Source organism: Gopherus flavomarginatus, chromosome 20 (assembly GCF_025201925.1).
Source record: "Gopherus flavomarginatus isolate rGopFla2 chromosome 20, rGopFla2.mat.asm, whole genome shotgun sequence".
NCBI classification, from domain to species: Eukaryota; Metazoa; Chordata; order Testudines; family Testudinidae; genus Gopherus; species Gopherus flavomarginatus.
This window is the reverse complement of record NC_066636.1, coordinates 19,279,620-19,295,232: the sequence shown is the minus strand read 5'-3', so window position 1 is coordinate 19,295,232 and position 15,613 is coordinate 19,279,620. Positions and strand designations below refer to the sequence as shown.

Genomic DNA, 15,613 nt, shown 5'->3' with positions numbered 1-15,613 from the left:
TAAAAGTCGCTAGATTTGTCACTGGTCACTTTGACACTTATTTTCTTGCTAGGGAAACCAAAACCTCCTAAATCTAGTGACAAAGTAGCTAAATTGGTGTTCAGTTGTGGGGAAGGAGCCCCCTGGTGGTAGGAAAAGGGAGCCTGGACAGTGGCTAATCTGGGCTGTTTCTGTGGCTTCTAGTTTCTGTCCCTTTAATGCCATGGTTCTCAACCTTTCCAGCCTACTGTACCCCTTTCAAGAGTCTCCTTTGTCTTGCAGACCCCCACGTTTCACCTCACTTAAAAACTACTTGCTTCCCAATCAGACAGAAAAATACAGAAGTGTCACATCACGCTATTACTGACAAATTGCTGACTTTCATCATTGTTACCACGTAATTATAAAATAAATCAATTGGAATATAAATATTTTACTTCCATTTCAGTGCATAATATATAAAGTCATTGTATGAAATTTTCGTTTCTAATGACTTCGCTAGTGGTTTTTATGTGGCCTGTTTGTAAAACTAGGCAAATATCAAGATGAGTTGATGTACCCCCCTCTGTGTACCCCAAGGGATACATGTACCCCTTTTTGAGAACCACTGCCTTAATGCGCCTGCTGGAGTGTGGGGGTCACCAAGGAAGCGGAGTTTGATAGATGATCTTAACTGTCCTTTGCAAAACCATCTCTCCCAACCATACTCTAAAACAGTGGTTCCCAGACTTGGTAAGCCCCTGGTGAGCTGCGAGATGCTTTATTTATCTGAGCGTCTGCGGGTACGGCTGCTCGCAGCGGCTGCGGTTCGCCGTTCCCGGCCAATGGGAGCTGCGGGAAGCGGTGGCCCGGCTGGCCCATCTTATGCATTGCAATTGCAGAGGATTGTCGCTGAGATGCCGGACTAGCCAATGTCTCCTGCACTTTGGTATCTGACTGGCATAAACTGCGCTGGCAAAAGCACAGATGCAAAAGGCTGAAAAATCAGTTTTGGTTGACAGGAGTCAAGCAGGCCAGGGATAAGGGCAAGGATTTGGGCAGAGCAGAAATGCAAAGAGTGGCTAAGCTAACCAAAAGGGAAGGTACAGCGTGTATAATGAGTATAATAGTCCCTAGCTCATCTGTAGCATTTTTCATCCTTAATCTCAAAACAGTTTACAAAAGCAATCAGTTTCAATGTCCTCATTTTACAGATGGGGAAACTGAGGCACAGAGCGGCTGAAGTGACTTGCCCGATATTACCTAGCAGTAGAAGTGGGAATAGAACACATGAGTCCAGTCCCCAGTCCAGTGCTCTATCCATTAGATAACACTACCTTCTGGGAACAGGCGGGCCCCCTAAAGACAGCTAACGAGGGACTTTGGGCTCCTTCTCTGAACAAGCAGGCACTCCATATGTGAGAGGCTGCAGGATGTCTGGGTTAAGCCAGTGCTCTGAGTCTTCATTGGAGCTGGGATCCCAATGGGCCAGAGCCATGTGGGACACAGCGGGCCATCACGTGACCCCAGGTCTCTTCCCTCCCCAGGTTTTCTGGCACTCCAGTGCCCACATCCTTGGAGTGGCAGCGGAGCGATTCTACGGAGCCCTGCTATGTCACGGGCCCAGCACAGAGAGTGGCTTCTTCTATGACATGTACCTGGCGGGCCGGTAAGAGGGGAACCTAGCTGGGCATCCCAGTGGAAGGCCTGGTGGCGTCTGGATAGCATCATATCATATTTTCATTAAGGCACAGTTAAGAATCATCCAGCTGAGTGACTGTAGATACACACTCGGGATTTCTGTATTATTATAAAACTGAACTGTTTCCAGAGCTAAAACAGGCTTTTAAATCAGTCATTTGTAAATGCAAGTTCAATTTTTAAATTTGTTTTTATGTTTTGAATCTTTACATCTTTAATACCTTGAACTGGAGTGTGTTTTCATTTGTGCTGGAGACGTATCAAATGCATTATATAAATAGATAACAATATTTAAGACTTTATTTCTAATTACTGAGTAACTTAATGGGAACAGAAAGCACACTGCCACTGGAAAAAGGTGATCACATTCTATCTACTGGAAATAGACCTTAATAAGCTTAGAGCTGATAGGAAACAAACAAAAGGAAGTATTTCTTCACGCAGCGCAGTCAATCTGTGGAACTCATTGCCAGGGGATGCTGTGAATGTCAGAACTTTAATACCTCCTTGCCCCCATCACCACACAGTCATGAATAGATTTAGCCTAAGAGGCAGGGAAATATTAGCCCTATTTGGAAGGTGGGATCTAGGGCACCCAGAGGTGAAGTGACTTTCCTGAGGCTAAGCAGGGAATCTGTGGCAGAGCAGGGAATCAAACCTAGAACAGCTGAGCCCCAGGCCTGTGCCTTAACCACTGGGCAACCCTTCCTACCCTGAGGAGCAGGGCTTTGGAGCTGTGCTCTGGCTCCGGGGCAAGCTCCAGGCAAAAACCCGCAGCTCCACTGCTTCGGAGCTGCTTCAGCTCCGGGCTCTGCTCCAAAGCCCTGCTGAGGAGGGGGAACCTCCTCTGCCGCTTTGAGTGAATGGGTGGGGGCGGAGGCTAGACAGAGTCACCAGGAAGGGGGAGCAGAGAGAGGCGGAGTGGGGATAGGCCCTCGGGGGAGGGGCAGAGCCGTGTGGGGCCCCTGCCAGCAAAACCAAAAGTCAACGCCTATGATCTCACCTCATCCATTCCCTGCCGTAGCAGGGGCCTCTGGTGCATCTGCCCCTTCTGTTCTCTCCCGGTGGCTCCGCCGAGTCTCCTGTGGCCTGAAATGCTTTAGCCGGGCTTGGTGCAGGGGCCTGTGGGTGAAGTCACTGGCTGGTGCTGTGCAGATCAGACTAGGTGATCTGATTAGAGATGTAAAACATGAAACGGGTAACCGACGGGTATTAGTCTTACCATCATTATAGTGCAGTTAATGTTTACAACAGACTGGTAAATCAGGTGCTGCCTGGCTGCCCCCGCCGCCAGCGGCTGCTGCTGCTGCTCCGGGCAGCAGGTACCTGGTGGAGGTGGTGGTGGTCACTGTTGGGACGCATGCCGGCCAGCACATGCCCAGCCAGGTAGGGGGGAGCCACAGCTGGGATGCTCCTGCTCTTGTCGAGTCTGCTCCAGTTGCTGCTGGGCCCCCAAATCCCTGCTGCCTTCCCCCCACTTGGTGGCGGCTTCTGCCCGCAGTGGGCTCATTGCGCAGGGCGCTGCAGACCGAAGGGAGGGTGGGGAGCATGAGACTGGGCAGAAGAGCCTGGGTGAGTTCTGCCCTGCCCTCCCCCCCCCACACCCCTCCTCTCTCCTGTGGCTCCCAGGACCTGACGCACGCCCCACTCGTGTGCAGCCAGTCTTCTCCGGTTGCGGACGACGCTGCGCCCCCTTCTGCTGACTGAACTGGTTACCGATTCAGCGGTGAACCAATATCATTTGAATAGTTGAAACGGGTACTTTTTTAAACAATATTTACATCCCTAGGGCTGATGGTCCCATCTGGCCTTAAACTATGAAGCCGAGTTGCAGTTGTCACGTGGGCTTGTTTGTTTTCCCTTCCACTAGGTGGCATCCTGGGATAAACTAGCATGAAGTGCTCCACGCCGCTAGGCTGCGTCGGCAGCACCGTACCTGCCTCTGCTTCCCTGGAGCCCCCTGGCCGTTACACCAATGTCTGTCCCTTTCCTCCAGCAGTTAGTGTTGACTTGGCAGTGCATGGGGAACAGGTGCAAACAGGGGGGGTGAAGACCCATTGCTAAGGCCACTCGCTCTGGCCACCTGCCAGAATCTGCAGTCAGGGCTCAGTTCTGTAACTGGGGCTTTTAAAAATGTCTCGCTCTCTCTGCAGAACCGTGCTGGGCAGCGAGCTCCCAGCCTTGGAGGAGGCGTGCAAGTCCATTGTCCGAGAGAAGCATCCCTTCGAGAGGCTGGAAGTGTCCCGAGAGGACCTGCTGGAGCTGTTTAAGGTGGATGGATGTGTTTGTCTATGTCATTGCTCTCAGCAGTCCCCACTCCCTCCAGGGCCCCAGAATCAGCTTTGGGGCAGAAGTGGGAGTCACACAGAACCCCAGGGCCAAGTAAACAGTCGTGCAAATAGCTTTGCTTACTAGCTCCTGCAGGAGTCCCATCAGCTCCTGTGAGAAGCGATGGGAGCCCACATCCCTTGGGACTAGACATGGCCCTGCCGAATGCATGGCCAGGAAGCAGCCTTCCTTCATTCCCCTGGGGTAGGTCTGTCCCCTCTGGAGCACACAGGGGGGCTTGCTTGGTTTCCAGAGCCACCCAGGGGCTAATAACCTGCCTTCCTGCTGCCTGCCCCCGCTCAGTTCAGGGTATGTCTGTCATCCTTTCCAGCTCTTCTCAGTCCAGCCAGCCCTGCCCTCTTGTGAGAGCTGATGTTAGCTGTATATCTAACCTGTCCGGGATTGCAGTGCCTGAGCACCTCGCCATCTTCGCTACGCTTATCCTCACCCCTCTGAGGCAGGACAGTGCTATCCCCATTTTATTGATGGGGAAACTGAGGCACGGAGACTGAGGCCTAGATTTTTAACAGTATTTGGGCACTTAACTCCGATTGATTTCAGCTGCGCTTAGGAGCCAAAAAGACCTTTTAAAATCTGGCCACAAGTGACTTGCCCAAGGTCACCCAGGGAGTCTGTGGCAGAGCAGGTACTCCTGAGTTCCAGGCTAGCACTCTAACCACTGGGCCCTCTTGCCTCCAGCTCCTGTGTCTAGCCTCGCCCACAAGCCTGCCTGGCACACTGCATAGGAAGTGAAGAGCCAGTCTCTGACCTGAGGGGCGTACTGGCTGCATTGACGGGCCAGGCAGCTTGCTGTAGGGAGAGGGCAGGGGGCATGTACATGCTAGAATTGTGGGCTCCTGTAAGTGGCATTTAGATTGGAAGCTCTTTGGGACAGGGGCTGTCCGATACTCTCTCTGTACAGCACCTGGCGCAAGAGGGCCCCATTCTTGGGCACTGACATAACAACCATGAATAGCAACAGCTCAGAGCAGATTAGCTGCTAGTTGTCTGTGGGCTGTATCATTATCACTGGCCCTGTGCGCTTCTCTTTTCCTTTCCCTAGTACAACAAGTTTAAGCTGCAGGTGATCGAGGAGAAAGTGAAGTCACCGACTGCCACGGTGTACAGGTGAGCAAAGGCCCTGCAGTCTGTGGGACGGTCCTGGCGCACCCAGGGTGCTGAGCAGGGAGAGATCTGTGACCCCTGTTCCTCCAGACTTGTGGCCCTGAGGTGAAAGTGCCCTGTTCCCCAGCCGTGTCCCAGTGCTTCACATGGTCAGGAAAACGTGAATCCCACTTCATACAGACAACTGGCCATGCTGTGTGTATATTGATTACATGACCGTTGCCGTCAGTCTTTAGTGCATGGAACTATTTGTACTGATTTCCGGTGGTGGTTTTCGAACGAGCCGTTCTGCAGCAGCGCTTCCACCGAGGCGCTCACCAGAGTAGATTGGTTTGTAACATCACGTACCGTCCTTTGCCACCAGTAGCGATTGTCCAACGTAACGTAGCACACCAACTTCCAACCCCCCCCAGAAAGGCGAGATGGTGCTTGTAGGGTGCCCCTCAGTGCCCCAGCTCCATTGAGCACTTTTTTTCCCCATGCTGTGGCTGTGACCCTTTGCAGCTCCGCTCGTTAAACACGGCCACGTCCAGACACTTCACTGCAGTTGAGTTGTGCTCAGACCCAGATCTAGGTGGCACCATGACTTCTTGGTGCCCACTGCATGGCTGGAAAAATCCCAGCAACTAACACACCGCCGGCTGGTACAGGCGTTCCCTGTGAAAGGCATATTCAGGGGCGGGGGCGACAATCACTGCTGGAAAGCTAGAATGATGCAGGGGCTTGGGCCCTACCTCCCCGGGCTGGGCTGTGGGTCCGGGTACCATGATGGGAGGGAGTGCGACAGAACTGGCACAAAGTGCTACGGGCCTGATCCTGCCCTCGTGGCTGATTGCACAGCTGGGTGGGAGCGGGAGGTGTGAATCCACTTGCAGGCGTTGTCCCAGGTTCTGATCCTGCACCCGTGGAAGTGATATCCAAGTTCCCTTCACGTGAGCCAGTTGCATTATGGTCGTGCCTAAGAGCCTGAGTCACAGACCATGACCCCGTCTTGTTAGGTGCTGTACAAGTGGAGCTTACATGCTAAGTCATCGGCCCCTTCGGACCACTTGGGGCATCTTCTGACTTTCTCCTCTGCTCTCTCATTCCAGCCTGGCATTTCTCACCTCGCCCCTAGACCCGAAGCTGCCAACCTATCTGTGACCCACCTGTTGTCTGCTCCTGGCTCTCTGTCTGTGCTCTGAACCTTGTCCTCTCCTTTCCCCAGGTGCGGGGGGTTAATCGACCTTTGCCGAGGTCCCCACGTCAGGCACACAGGGACGATCCGAGCACTGAAGATCCTGAAGGTCAGTGCTAACCCCAGCCAAGCTCAGCTGCTGGCACCGGTGGGAGGGAGCCTGGTCTAATGAGCATGGTGTGCTGGGGGTATCGCTCTGCCACTGGGCAAGCTGCTTGAATTTAGGGGAGCCAGTGCCTCAATTTCCCCCCAGCTGTAAAAATTCCAGCAGGAGGATGGCACACTTGGATATTAAATGCCTGATATGGTCATGCTCAGCACAGAACACGGGCTGTGCTTTGTCAGAGGATCTCCAAGTGCTTTGGAAAAGGAGTAGGTACCATCCCTGTTTTACAAGTGGGGAAATCGAGGCACAAAGCAGGTGCATGCCTGCCCAAGGTCACCCAGTGAGTCCGTTTCAGATTCTGTTCTTGACTCTGTCTCCTTGTGTCTTATATGAAGCCCATCACCATAGCACCTAACCCAGGAGTCCTGACCCCCAGCCCTAACCGCTAGACCGTGCTGTTCCAAGAGATGCAGAAGCTTTTGCCTTTCTGGAGCAGTTGGAGGAGTAGGCAGTAGAGCTGCGTGTTGATCCCAGATTACCCTGTCCCAGCCAGTGTGGAGCTCAGCCCTTTCCTCTGGTGGTAGCTCTCTTTCCCACTTCTCGACAGAGCTCCTCCGCCTTCTGGAAAGGAGACCCCTCTCTGGAGTCTCTGCAGCGGGTGTACGGGATCTCCTTCCCCAGCCCCGTACGGCTGGAGGAGTGGGAGCAGCTTCAGGAGGCGGCAGCTAGCCGGGACCACCGGAGGATTGGCAAGGTAGGAGTCAGTGTGATCACCCCCGGCTGAGTCGCTGCAGCTACATCTGTGTTTGTACAACCCAACCCGCTGGCTAAACTGTCCCCAGTTCTGAACAGGCCTGGAGCGATCAGTAGCTGCCCTGCTGATTGCAGACCCCTTGGGTTGGAGAGGTGCCCTGCAAGACCCCGCTCAGGCAAGCCATTGTCTTCCGTTACCATGCCATGTCTCCCGCCTCAGTGAAGCCCGAGTCTCTGTCTCCACCTTATGGGTCCCATAAGAGGCTTCTGCACCTGCTGCTGTTTCCAGCTGCCGGGCTTAGTCCTTAGAGCATGGATCCAGTCAGGAGCAGCGCCAGGGTTTTTGGCACCCTAGGCGCAGGGCTGGCTCTAGCCAGTATGCCTGCGGGAGGTCCACCGGAGCCACCTGCCGCCCTCCCAAACCCTGGCGCCGGCCCTGGATCCAGTCCCCCATGTAGGGGTTCATTGCGTGTAGTCATCCCGTATCCTGCCTCCCCCTCGGTGCGGCGCTCAGGAGACCTTCTCTTATTCCCTCCCCAGGAGCAGGAATTGTTTTTCTTCCATGAGCTGAGTCCTGGGAGCTGCTTTTTCCTGCCCAGAGGAGCTCACATCTACAACACCCTGATTGACTTCATTAAGGTACGGGCAGCCATTGTTTCGGGGTTCGCTTGGTCGCGTAGGGGGCTGGACTCGGTGACTTCGAGGTCCCATCCAGCTGCTGCATTTCTGTGGTGCTGTGGCTTCTTCTCCATGTGACATCCTGTAGATCTTCCTGTCCCAAATACCTCTGTGCAGCTGTGACCGTCAGCCCAGGCTCTGTGCATCCTGGGAGCAGACTCACGCCAGCCCCCTCAGCACAGTCATTGTGTGCAGAGCTCCAGCACTGGCTCCCTGGTCAGCGTGGCCAGAGGTGTTTTAACCTGGGTCTGCTATAGATTTCCTTGGGGAGAGGGCGGAGTGCAGGTCCCTAGCCACCTGGGTCAGGGAGCTGTGCTAGAGGCCGGCCAGGAGCATGGCTGCACCTAGCTAGCCGGGTGAGGTTGGGTCCCCAGTTCCCAGTGAGGTAGGTTATCTTGGAGGTGTCTGTCTCTGGGTCCCAGTTGCACAGGCTTCCCAGGGGGCATCCACACCCTGCTCCCATCTGGAAAAAAAAAGCTGGAAAAAAACATTGGGCCTGTCAATTGTAGGTCCTTATCTAGCGCCAGCGCTGTAGTGTCTGAGCACTGCAGACCAGTAAATGTATTTATCCTCATCCATCCCTGTGAGGCAGGGCAGTGCTATTGTCCCATTGTACAGATGGAGAAACTGAGGCACAGAGCGGCTAAGTGCCTTGCCCATGGGGAGTTGGTGGCAGAGCAGGAATTGAACCCCAGGTATCCCATTTCCTAGGCTGGTACCCTAACCTCTGGGCCACCCTTCCTCTCCTCCCCTACCTAGCCAAAAAGAAAAAGGGGGGGACATAACTCACCTGAAAGCTATGAGCAAACCCTGCTCCCCAGTGGGGAACCCGTGGGATACAGACAGGTGCATAGACATCCCCTCCCATGGCTGTTCCCAAGAGTCTGTGCAATCTGGCCCGTTGGACTGGGGCTGTGAGCAGAAGCCACGAATTCCTGGAGGACTCTTCCTTTCAGTGCTTGTCTGCGTACAAGCCACTCTCGGCGGCACCTGCCCAGCGACTCAAGTCCAGATTCCTTTGGCCGGGAGAATCTGTTGGGGGTCGTGCTTTGTAAGCACTTTGTCTCTGCTGTCCGGGAGACAGAATCTTCTAACACGTGATATCAGCAACCTGGACAACCTAGAAACAGCCAAAGTCGCCCCAGAAGGAAGCCTTCTGCATCTGCCCCTCGTCCGACCTCCTCGTCCTCATGGCAGCAGATGTGGCTCCTTGGTCAGGAGGAGTTTGCAGATTTGTTGGGTCTTGCCAAAGCCCATCCTGGCTACTGTGTTTGGGCTGTGCATACTGCAGCGCTCAGATCCTTGACCTCTCTGGCGCATATCCTGGGCACAGGCTCACTATCTGTTACCCCGTTGTGGAAATGGGGCTTCCCTACTCTCCCAGGACCAATGCTGACCCCTTAACCTCCTCTGTAGCTTAAGCACGGCCCCTCCCACATGTACACTTGGCCTCTGCTGGGACACGGGATAACAAAGCAAACGGGCGCACAGTTCTCCGTAAAGGTTCTAGAGCCTGATCACCCTCTAGCGCCCACGGGAACTGTACAGCTCAGACCAATCTGGGAACACCCCTGTACGCGTTTCCCTGCCTCGGTTTTCTCACTGTTCTTTAAGGAGTGCAGAATCCCTCTCCTACACGTGGATTCTCCTATGGCTCATGGAGTCTTTCTCTCTCCTGTGCAGCTGGTTTCTTGTCTTCTCTTTCTTGCCCAATCTCCCGTTTTCTCCCTCCTTGCCTCACCCAGTCTCTGTGGTTTTAAAGACTTAACCTCACTCAACACCTTGGCTCTTTGTCCTGTTTGTGGACAAATTCAACTGCTCCAAACCCCAGCCTGTCCCATAAACGCAGGCAGACTGATTTTTCCCAAGCTTCAGCTGTCCCATTGTCCTAAGGTGTCCCCCCTATGAATGGGAGCCTTCCAGGTTAACCAGCCCACCGTTGTTCCTGGTGTGGGTGACACGTGAGCTGACTACGCCTACTGCGCGGCAGTCCAGCAGACAGTAATCGCATAAGATCAACCAGAATTCCTAAATTGCAAGTAGACAGATTCCCAAATCGTCTCTCACCATAGATCCCCTCCATCTGGGAACTGAAGGGACTGCTGGAGGTCATAGAAGGGATTGTTCCATCCAGTTCCAGACTCTCTCTCCCTCCCCTTTGCTTTCCCTGACCGTTTTCTCAGCCCCTCTCGCAGGAATCAGAGTGGTAACCGTGTTAGTCTGTGTCAGCAAAAAGCATGAGGAGTACTTGTGGCACCTTAGAGACTAACAAATGTATTTGCGCATAAGCTTTCATGGGCTAAAACCCACTTCATCAGATGCATGCAGTGGAAAATACAATAGGAAGATAGATATAGATATAGATATAGATATAGAGAGAGAGAGAACCTGAAAAACTGGGTGTTGCCATACCAACTCTAACGAGAGTAATTGATTAAGGTGAGCTATTATCATTAGGAGAAAAAAAACTTTTGTAGTGATAATGAGGATGGCCCATTTCCAACAGTTGACAAGAAAGTCTGAGTAACAGGAGGGGAAAAGTTATCATGAGGAAACAGTTTTTACTTTGTATAATGACCCATCCACTCCCAGTCTTTATTCAAGCCTAGACATGGATGGGTCATCACACAAAGTAAAAACTGTTTCCCCATGCTAACTTTTTCCCTCCTATTACTCACACTTTGTCAACTGTTGGGAATGGGCCATCCTGATTATCACTACAAAAGTTTTTTTCTCCTAATGATAATAGCTCATCTTAATCAATTACTCTCGTTAGAGTTGGTCTGACAACACCCAGTTTTTCTTGTTCTCTCTCTCTATATATATATCTATATCTATCTCCCTACTGTATTTTCCACTGCATACATCTGATGAAGTGGGTTTTAGCCCACGAAAGCTTACGCCCAAATAAATTGGTTAGTCTCTGAGGTGCCACAACACTCCTGCGAGAAGAAAGAAGAGTAACGCTGGGAGCTGCAAGCACTTGTGAACCTCTTGTGTAGTGGGAGAAGTACCTCAAGGGGCTTTAATAATCTTCCCTAGTCCCTATCTAGCACTCTTCATCAGTACTTCTCAAAGTGCTTTACAAAAGAGGGCAGTATCATTATCACCATTTTACAGGTGGGGAAACTGAGGCACGGGGGTGGGACGTGACTTGCCTGAGGTCCCCTGGCAACACAAGTGACGACATTTTACTCTCGTTATTTTCTGATTGCCAGAAAGAAAGGAGGCTGGGCCAGAGGCAGTTGAACGTCTTTAGTTCAAAAGCTCAAATTCAGGATGGTGCTTCTGGCCTCTGCCACTCCAACCCTAGATCCATACGACTGGCACCTCAAAGATGCCTTTTTCTAGATAGCGATTGGTGCTGCCCACAGAAGGTATCTGAGATTTCAAGTGGACGAGTCCCATTACCAGCACAGGGAGCTGCTATTCGGCCCTTCTGCAGCTCCAAGAAGATTCTCAAAATGCAGCTTATTTCAAGAAACAAGGACAGACCAGTTTTTCCCATATTTAGACAACCAGCTCATTCATGGACAGAGAAGTGACCGTCTCCATTCAGTTTTTCCCCTCCGTAGGTCAACAAAGAAAAGTCACTGTTGCCTCTGACCCAAAGGACAGTTTATAGGAGCTACTTCACAACAGCAGTGGCTTATCTACTGCAGGAGAGATTTCAAGCCATGCTAGGCCTGTCATCCCAAGGCGTCCCTGAGAACTCGGCTTAGGATGCTGGGTCCCCCGGCCTCCTGCACGTACGTAGCTCAGCATGCTAAACTTCATCCTCATTGTGTGCAGGGACAGCTTAAGTCTGTGTCAGCCAAGCAGGCACCACCAGGTTCTGTCAGTGCATATTCCCCCCCCAGAAGTCCTGTAATTAAACCGGTAGAGAGACCCTCTGAAAGACCCTCCTCCCACTCTTGGTGACAGATGCCTCCACAATGGGTTGGACGACCTCCAGATGTGAGGGGTGTGGAAGACTTCACGCAAATCCTGGAGCTAAGAACCATGCGTTGGGCAGGCACAGCTTGTCTCCTGCTCCTAAAATGTCTGACATGTCAAATCGTGATGCACCATACATTGCAAGGTTGATGTGTCCCCCTTTCAAGCCATCAGCTCCACGTTTCATCATTACATCAAACCCACCTTTCTGGTGGCAATAACTTTGGGTGGAAGAGGAGGCAAGATACAAGGGCCGATGGCAGGGCCCCTGCACACAATTTTTCATAGACTGGGTGTCTTTGAAATCTGACTGACAGTGATATCTGACATTCCTTTAAATCGGGTTATCCACCTACCTGTGAGTTTTTTTTCCCCAAAACCACACTGTAGCCAAGGGAAGGCTAAGCTCCCACGCCCTTGATGTTCTCAGGACACTCTCCTCCTACATACATAGAACCAAGTCATTGAGGGTGTCCTCTAGGCTGTTCATAGTTTTTGGGGACGAGGTGGCTGGTCAGGCCGTTTCTGCATGGAGACTTTCTAGCTTGATCTTTGCTTGTATCAAGCTGTGCTCTGAATTGTCCAGTGTAGACCCTCCAGTGAGTGCACCAGCTCGCTCTCCGGGAGCACAAAAAGGGTTTGGTGCTTCTTTGGGAAATGTTCCTGTACTGGAGATATGTAGGGCAGCTACCTGGGCTTCGGTGGGTGTGCTGATCTGGCGTTACAACGTAGGGGAAGACTCAAGATATGATGCTAACTTTGCTCTGGCTGTTGTGCAGCCACTGTGTAGGTAGACTACTGTGATCTAGGGTGCTGGTTGTGAGTCAGCAAAACTGTGTGTGTGTGTGTACACAAGACATTGAAGCTGCAATAGTTCTACCTTATGGTAACTGTGGTACTTGCAGATGTGTTGTCCACATATAGTCCGTGATCCTTCCTCGCTACTACAGAGTTTGCTTTCAGATGGATTCCATATTAGCGAAGGAACTAAGGGGTGGTTGGGGCCGCCCCCCATGTCCTCAGTTGGAAGCATGAGGACATTTGAGGTAGAGGCACAGCCCCCAACAGACACTGCTCGCTGGACAAATCTAAACTGGAGTGCACTTGGTATAGGTGCACCAAGAGTGGAATGTGTGCGCGCGCACACACTGAGTCGTCGTAAGGCAAGTAATTTCCTTTAATCCCACTTCTCACACCATCATTCTCTGTGACCCTTAGGTACGTCATTTCTACCTCTTTGCCTTGGTTTCCCTTGGGAAAGGAGGATGAGATGTGAGTGTGGGTGGTGCTCTGCAGATGTGACACTCTGTGTCGTTATTAAGTAGCATTCTCATTGCAAAGGGCCCAGTGTCTCTCAGGTCTGTGCTCCTGTGAAGAGGTCACATCTTGTGTTTTCTGCCCCCACTGCAGAGCGAGTATCGGAAACGTGGGTTCTCGGAGGTGGTCACCCCTAACATCTATAACGCCAAGCTGTGGGAGCTGTCTGGCCACTGGCAGCACTACAGCGACCACATGTTCTGCTTCCCAGTCGAGAACGAGACCTTTGCCCTCAAGCCAATGAACTGCCCTGGTCACTGGTGAGCGAGGCACCCGAGGTCTGCTGCAGGCTGGCTGTTTGGCTAGGGCAGTGGTTCTCAACCTGCGGCCCAGTCAGCAGAGAGCTGCGGCCTATGTGACCTCCTCAGACCCATACAGGCAGCATTGGATGCTGCCCACATAACTCATTATGGGCCACGTTTGCAGCCCACAGCGGTAAATAGCTTGAGAACCACTGGACTAGGGGGATCTGTGATAGATGCTGGGGAGGGGGGCATCTAGTGGGTAGAGGGGTGTGGTCAGGCTGGGAGTCAGGACTCCTGGGTTCTATTCCCAGCTCTGGGAGGTGGGGTCTAGTGAGTAGAGTGAGGGGTGCTGGGAATCAGGACCCCTGGGTTCTATTCCCAGCTCTGGGAGGGGAGTGGGGTCTAGTGGGTAGAGCGAGGGGTGCTGGGAATCAGGACCCCTGGGTTCTATTCCCAGCCCTGGGAGGGGAGTGGGATCTAGTGGGTAGAGTGGGGCTGACTGGGGATTGCCCTTGGTTTTCGCTTAGCGCTGTATAATAGTTACCTATCGTTAAACTTTCGTAACGCCATTCAGATGGGAGGGGGAGGTGATACTTCTTAAAACCATGTATTTCAGATAAATCAACAGCCTGCTAGCCCTGGGGTCTGGACCAGAGGTCCAGTTTGGTGTCGCATTGATACCCAACAGCCCATGTTCAGTGTGGACGGTACCTGGAGGGACCCCTCTTGCAGCTTTGTATCCATGGCACGTTTAGGCCTTGGCCTCTTCATCCAGGCTGCCATGGAGGTGTCTCGTTGAACCCTGGCCACTCACTCCGCTCTGTGGCCCCTGACTGGATGCTGGGTGGGAGTGACCCTCTTCCCACTGGGGTCCTGGCTCTCCTGCCAGAGAAGCAGCAGCAGGGGCTGGATCGAGGGCAGCCCAGCAGCTCCCTTCCCTGTTAGGGTCTGCTGCTGCCCCAAAGGGTCCTTGGTGTGCTTCTCAGCAGGGCTTGGGCGGGCTCTGATTTCCATTCTTCCTCCATTCTGCCCCATCAGCCTGATGTTTGCTCACCGACCCCGCTCCTGGCGGGAGCTGCCCCTCCGCCTGGCCGACTTCGGGGTACTGCACCGGAACGAGTCCTCGGGGACCCTGACCGGCCTGACCCGGGTGCGGCGTTTCCAGCAGGACGACGCTCACATCTTCTGCACCCTGGGCCAGGTGAGCGCGCAGAGCTGGGTACCCCGAGGGGGTGGGGTAGGGTGTAATTAACAAACCGTCCCTTCCTAAATGCCCTCCCTCCTTGGGATCACCGTCTCCTTGGGGATGGGCGCTGCCTTCCGTCTCGTCCCATCCCCCAAAACTCCTTGTGTGGTGTGTTCCTTTCCCAGCTGGAAGGCGAGATCGGCGGATGCCTGGATTTCCTGCAGGCCGTGTATTCAGTCTTCGGCTTCTCCTTCCGCTTCTACCTCTCCACACGCCCGGCAGGGTTCCTGGGCGACGCTCATGTGTGGGAGCAGGCCGAGCAGGTGGGGAACACTCCCCCCTTTCCAGCAAATGCAGCATGTGTCTAGCAGTGCCCCATGCACCTCCCGCACCCTGAGATGTGGGTGTCCCACGCTGAGCAGGGTCAATCACCGTCCACCCCTTGGTAGGGGTTTTAGAACCCGAGTGTCCTGGCAAAACTCCAGCCTGCATTCTGGCACTCTGAGCTAAGCGCTGAGCAGAAGGGCGGCCTTGTGGCTAAGGTCCTGGACTGGGGTTCAGGAGACCTGGGCTCAGTTCCCAGCTCTGCCACTGACCTTTCCTTGTGACTTTGGTCAAGTCACTTGATCTCTGTGTGCCTCAGTTCTCCCTGTCTGTAAGGTGGGGATAACAACACTTCCTTTGTCTGCCTGAGCTATTTAGAGACTCTCTCATTCTGGGTTGGCGTGGCGCCTGTCACGGTGGGGGCCCTGGGCTGGGCTTGGCTAGGCATCTGGCATGATGGGGCCCATATGTCAGCCAGGGCCTGTACCCGCCCAGTGCAGCAAGGGCCCTGATTTCAGTTTGAGATCTCTAGGCACTGCTGTAATAAATCCCTCTGCCTGTTCATTTGGGTGTGGTGTTTGCTCCCCCGCCCTCCAGTGAGGTTGCTGGTGCTGGTGCCCCGTGACTGTTGCTTACTTACCCTGGCAGGGGGCGAGAGGCTGATGTGGTTGGGTCTGAGTGATTTGACAGCTCTGTTTTCTGTGGCACAGAGCAGCACTTGGGGGAGTTGCCTGGTACAGACCCTTGTGATTGGATCCACATGCCACCTCTCGCAGTAC

The 15,613-nt window shown here is 53.3% G+C and overlaps 1 protein-coding gene across 2 annotated transcripts in view; it reads left to right on the top strand.

Moving 5' to 3' along the window:
* Positions 1–15,613, top strand: part of TARS2 (threonyl-tRNA synthetase 2, mitochondrial) — a 31,411-nt gene that overhangs the window by 3,551 nt on the left and 12,247 nt on the right. For both annotated transcript variants that reach the window (XM_050930399.1, XM_050930400.1), the window contains exons 4-12: positions 1,506–1,627; positions 3,813–3,930; positions 5,051–5,115; positions 6,320–6,398; positions 7,003–7,149; positions 7,689–7,787; positions 13,173–13,339; positions 14,363–14,525; positions 14,696–14,833. In XM_050930399.1, the coding sequence (XP_050786356.1) occupies positions 1,506–1,627; positions 3,813–3,930; positions 5,051–5,115; positions 6,320–6,398; positions 7,003–7,149; positions 7,689–7,787; positions 13,173–13,339; positions 14,363–14,525; positions 14,696–14,833 (1,098 nt within the window). The remainder of the gene's footprint in view (positions 1–1,505; positions 1,628–3,812; positions 3,931–5,050; positions 5,116–6,319; positions 6,399–7,002; positions 7,150–7,688; positions 7,788–13,172; positions 13,340–14,362; positions 14,526–14,695; positions 14,834–15,613) is intronic.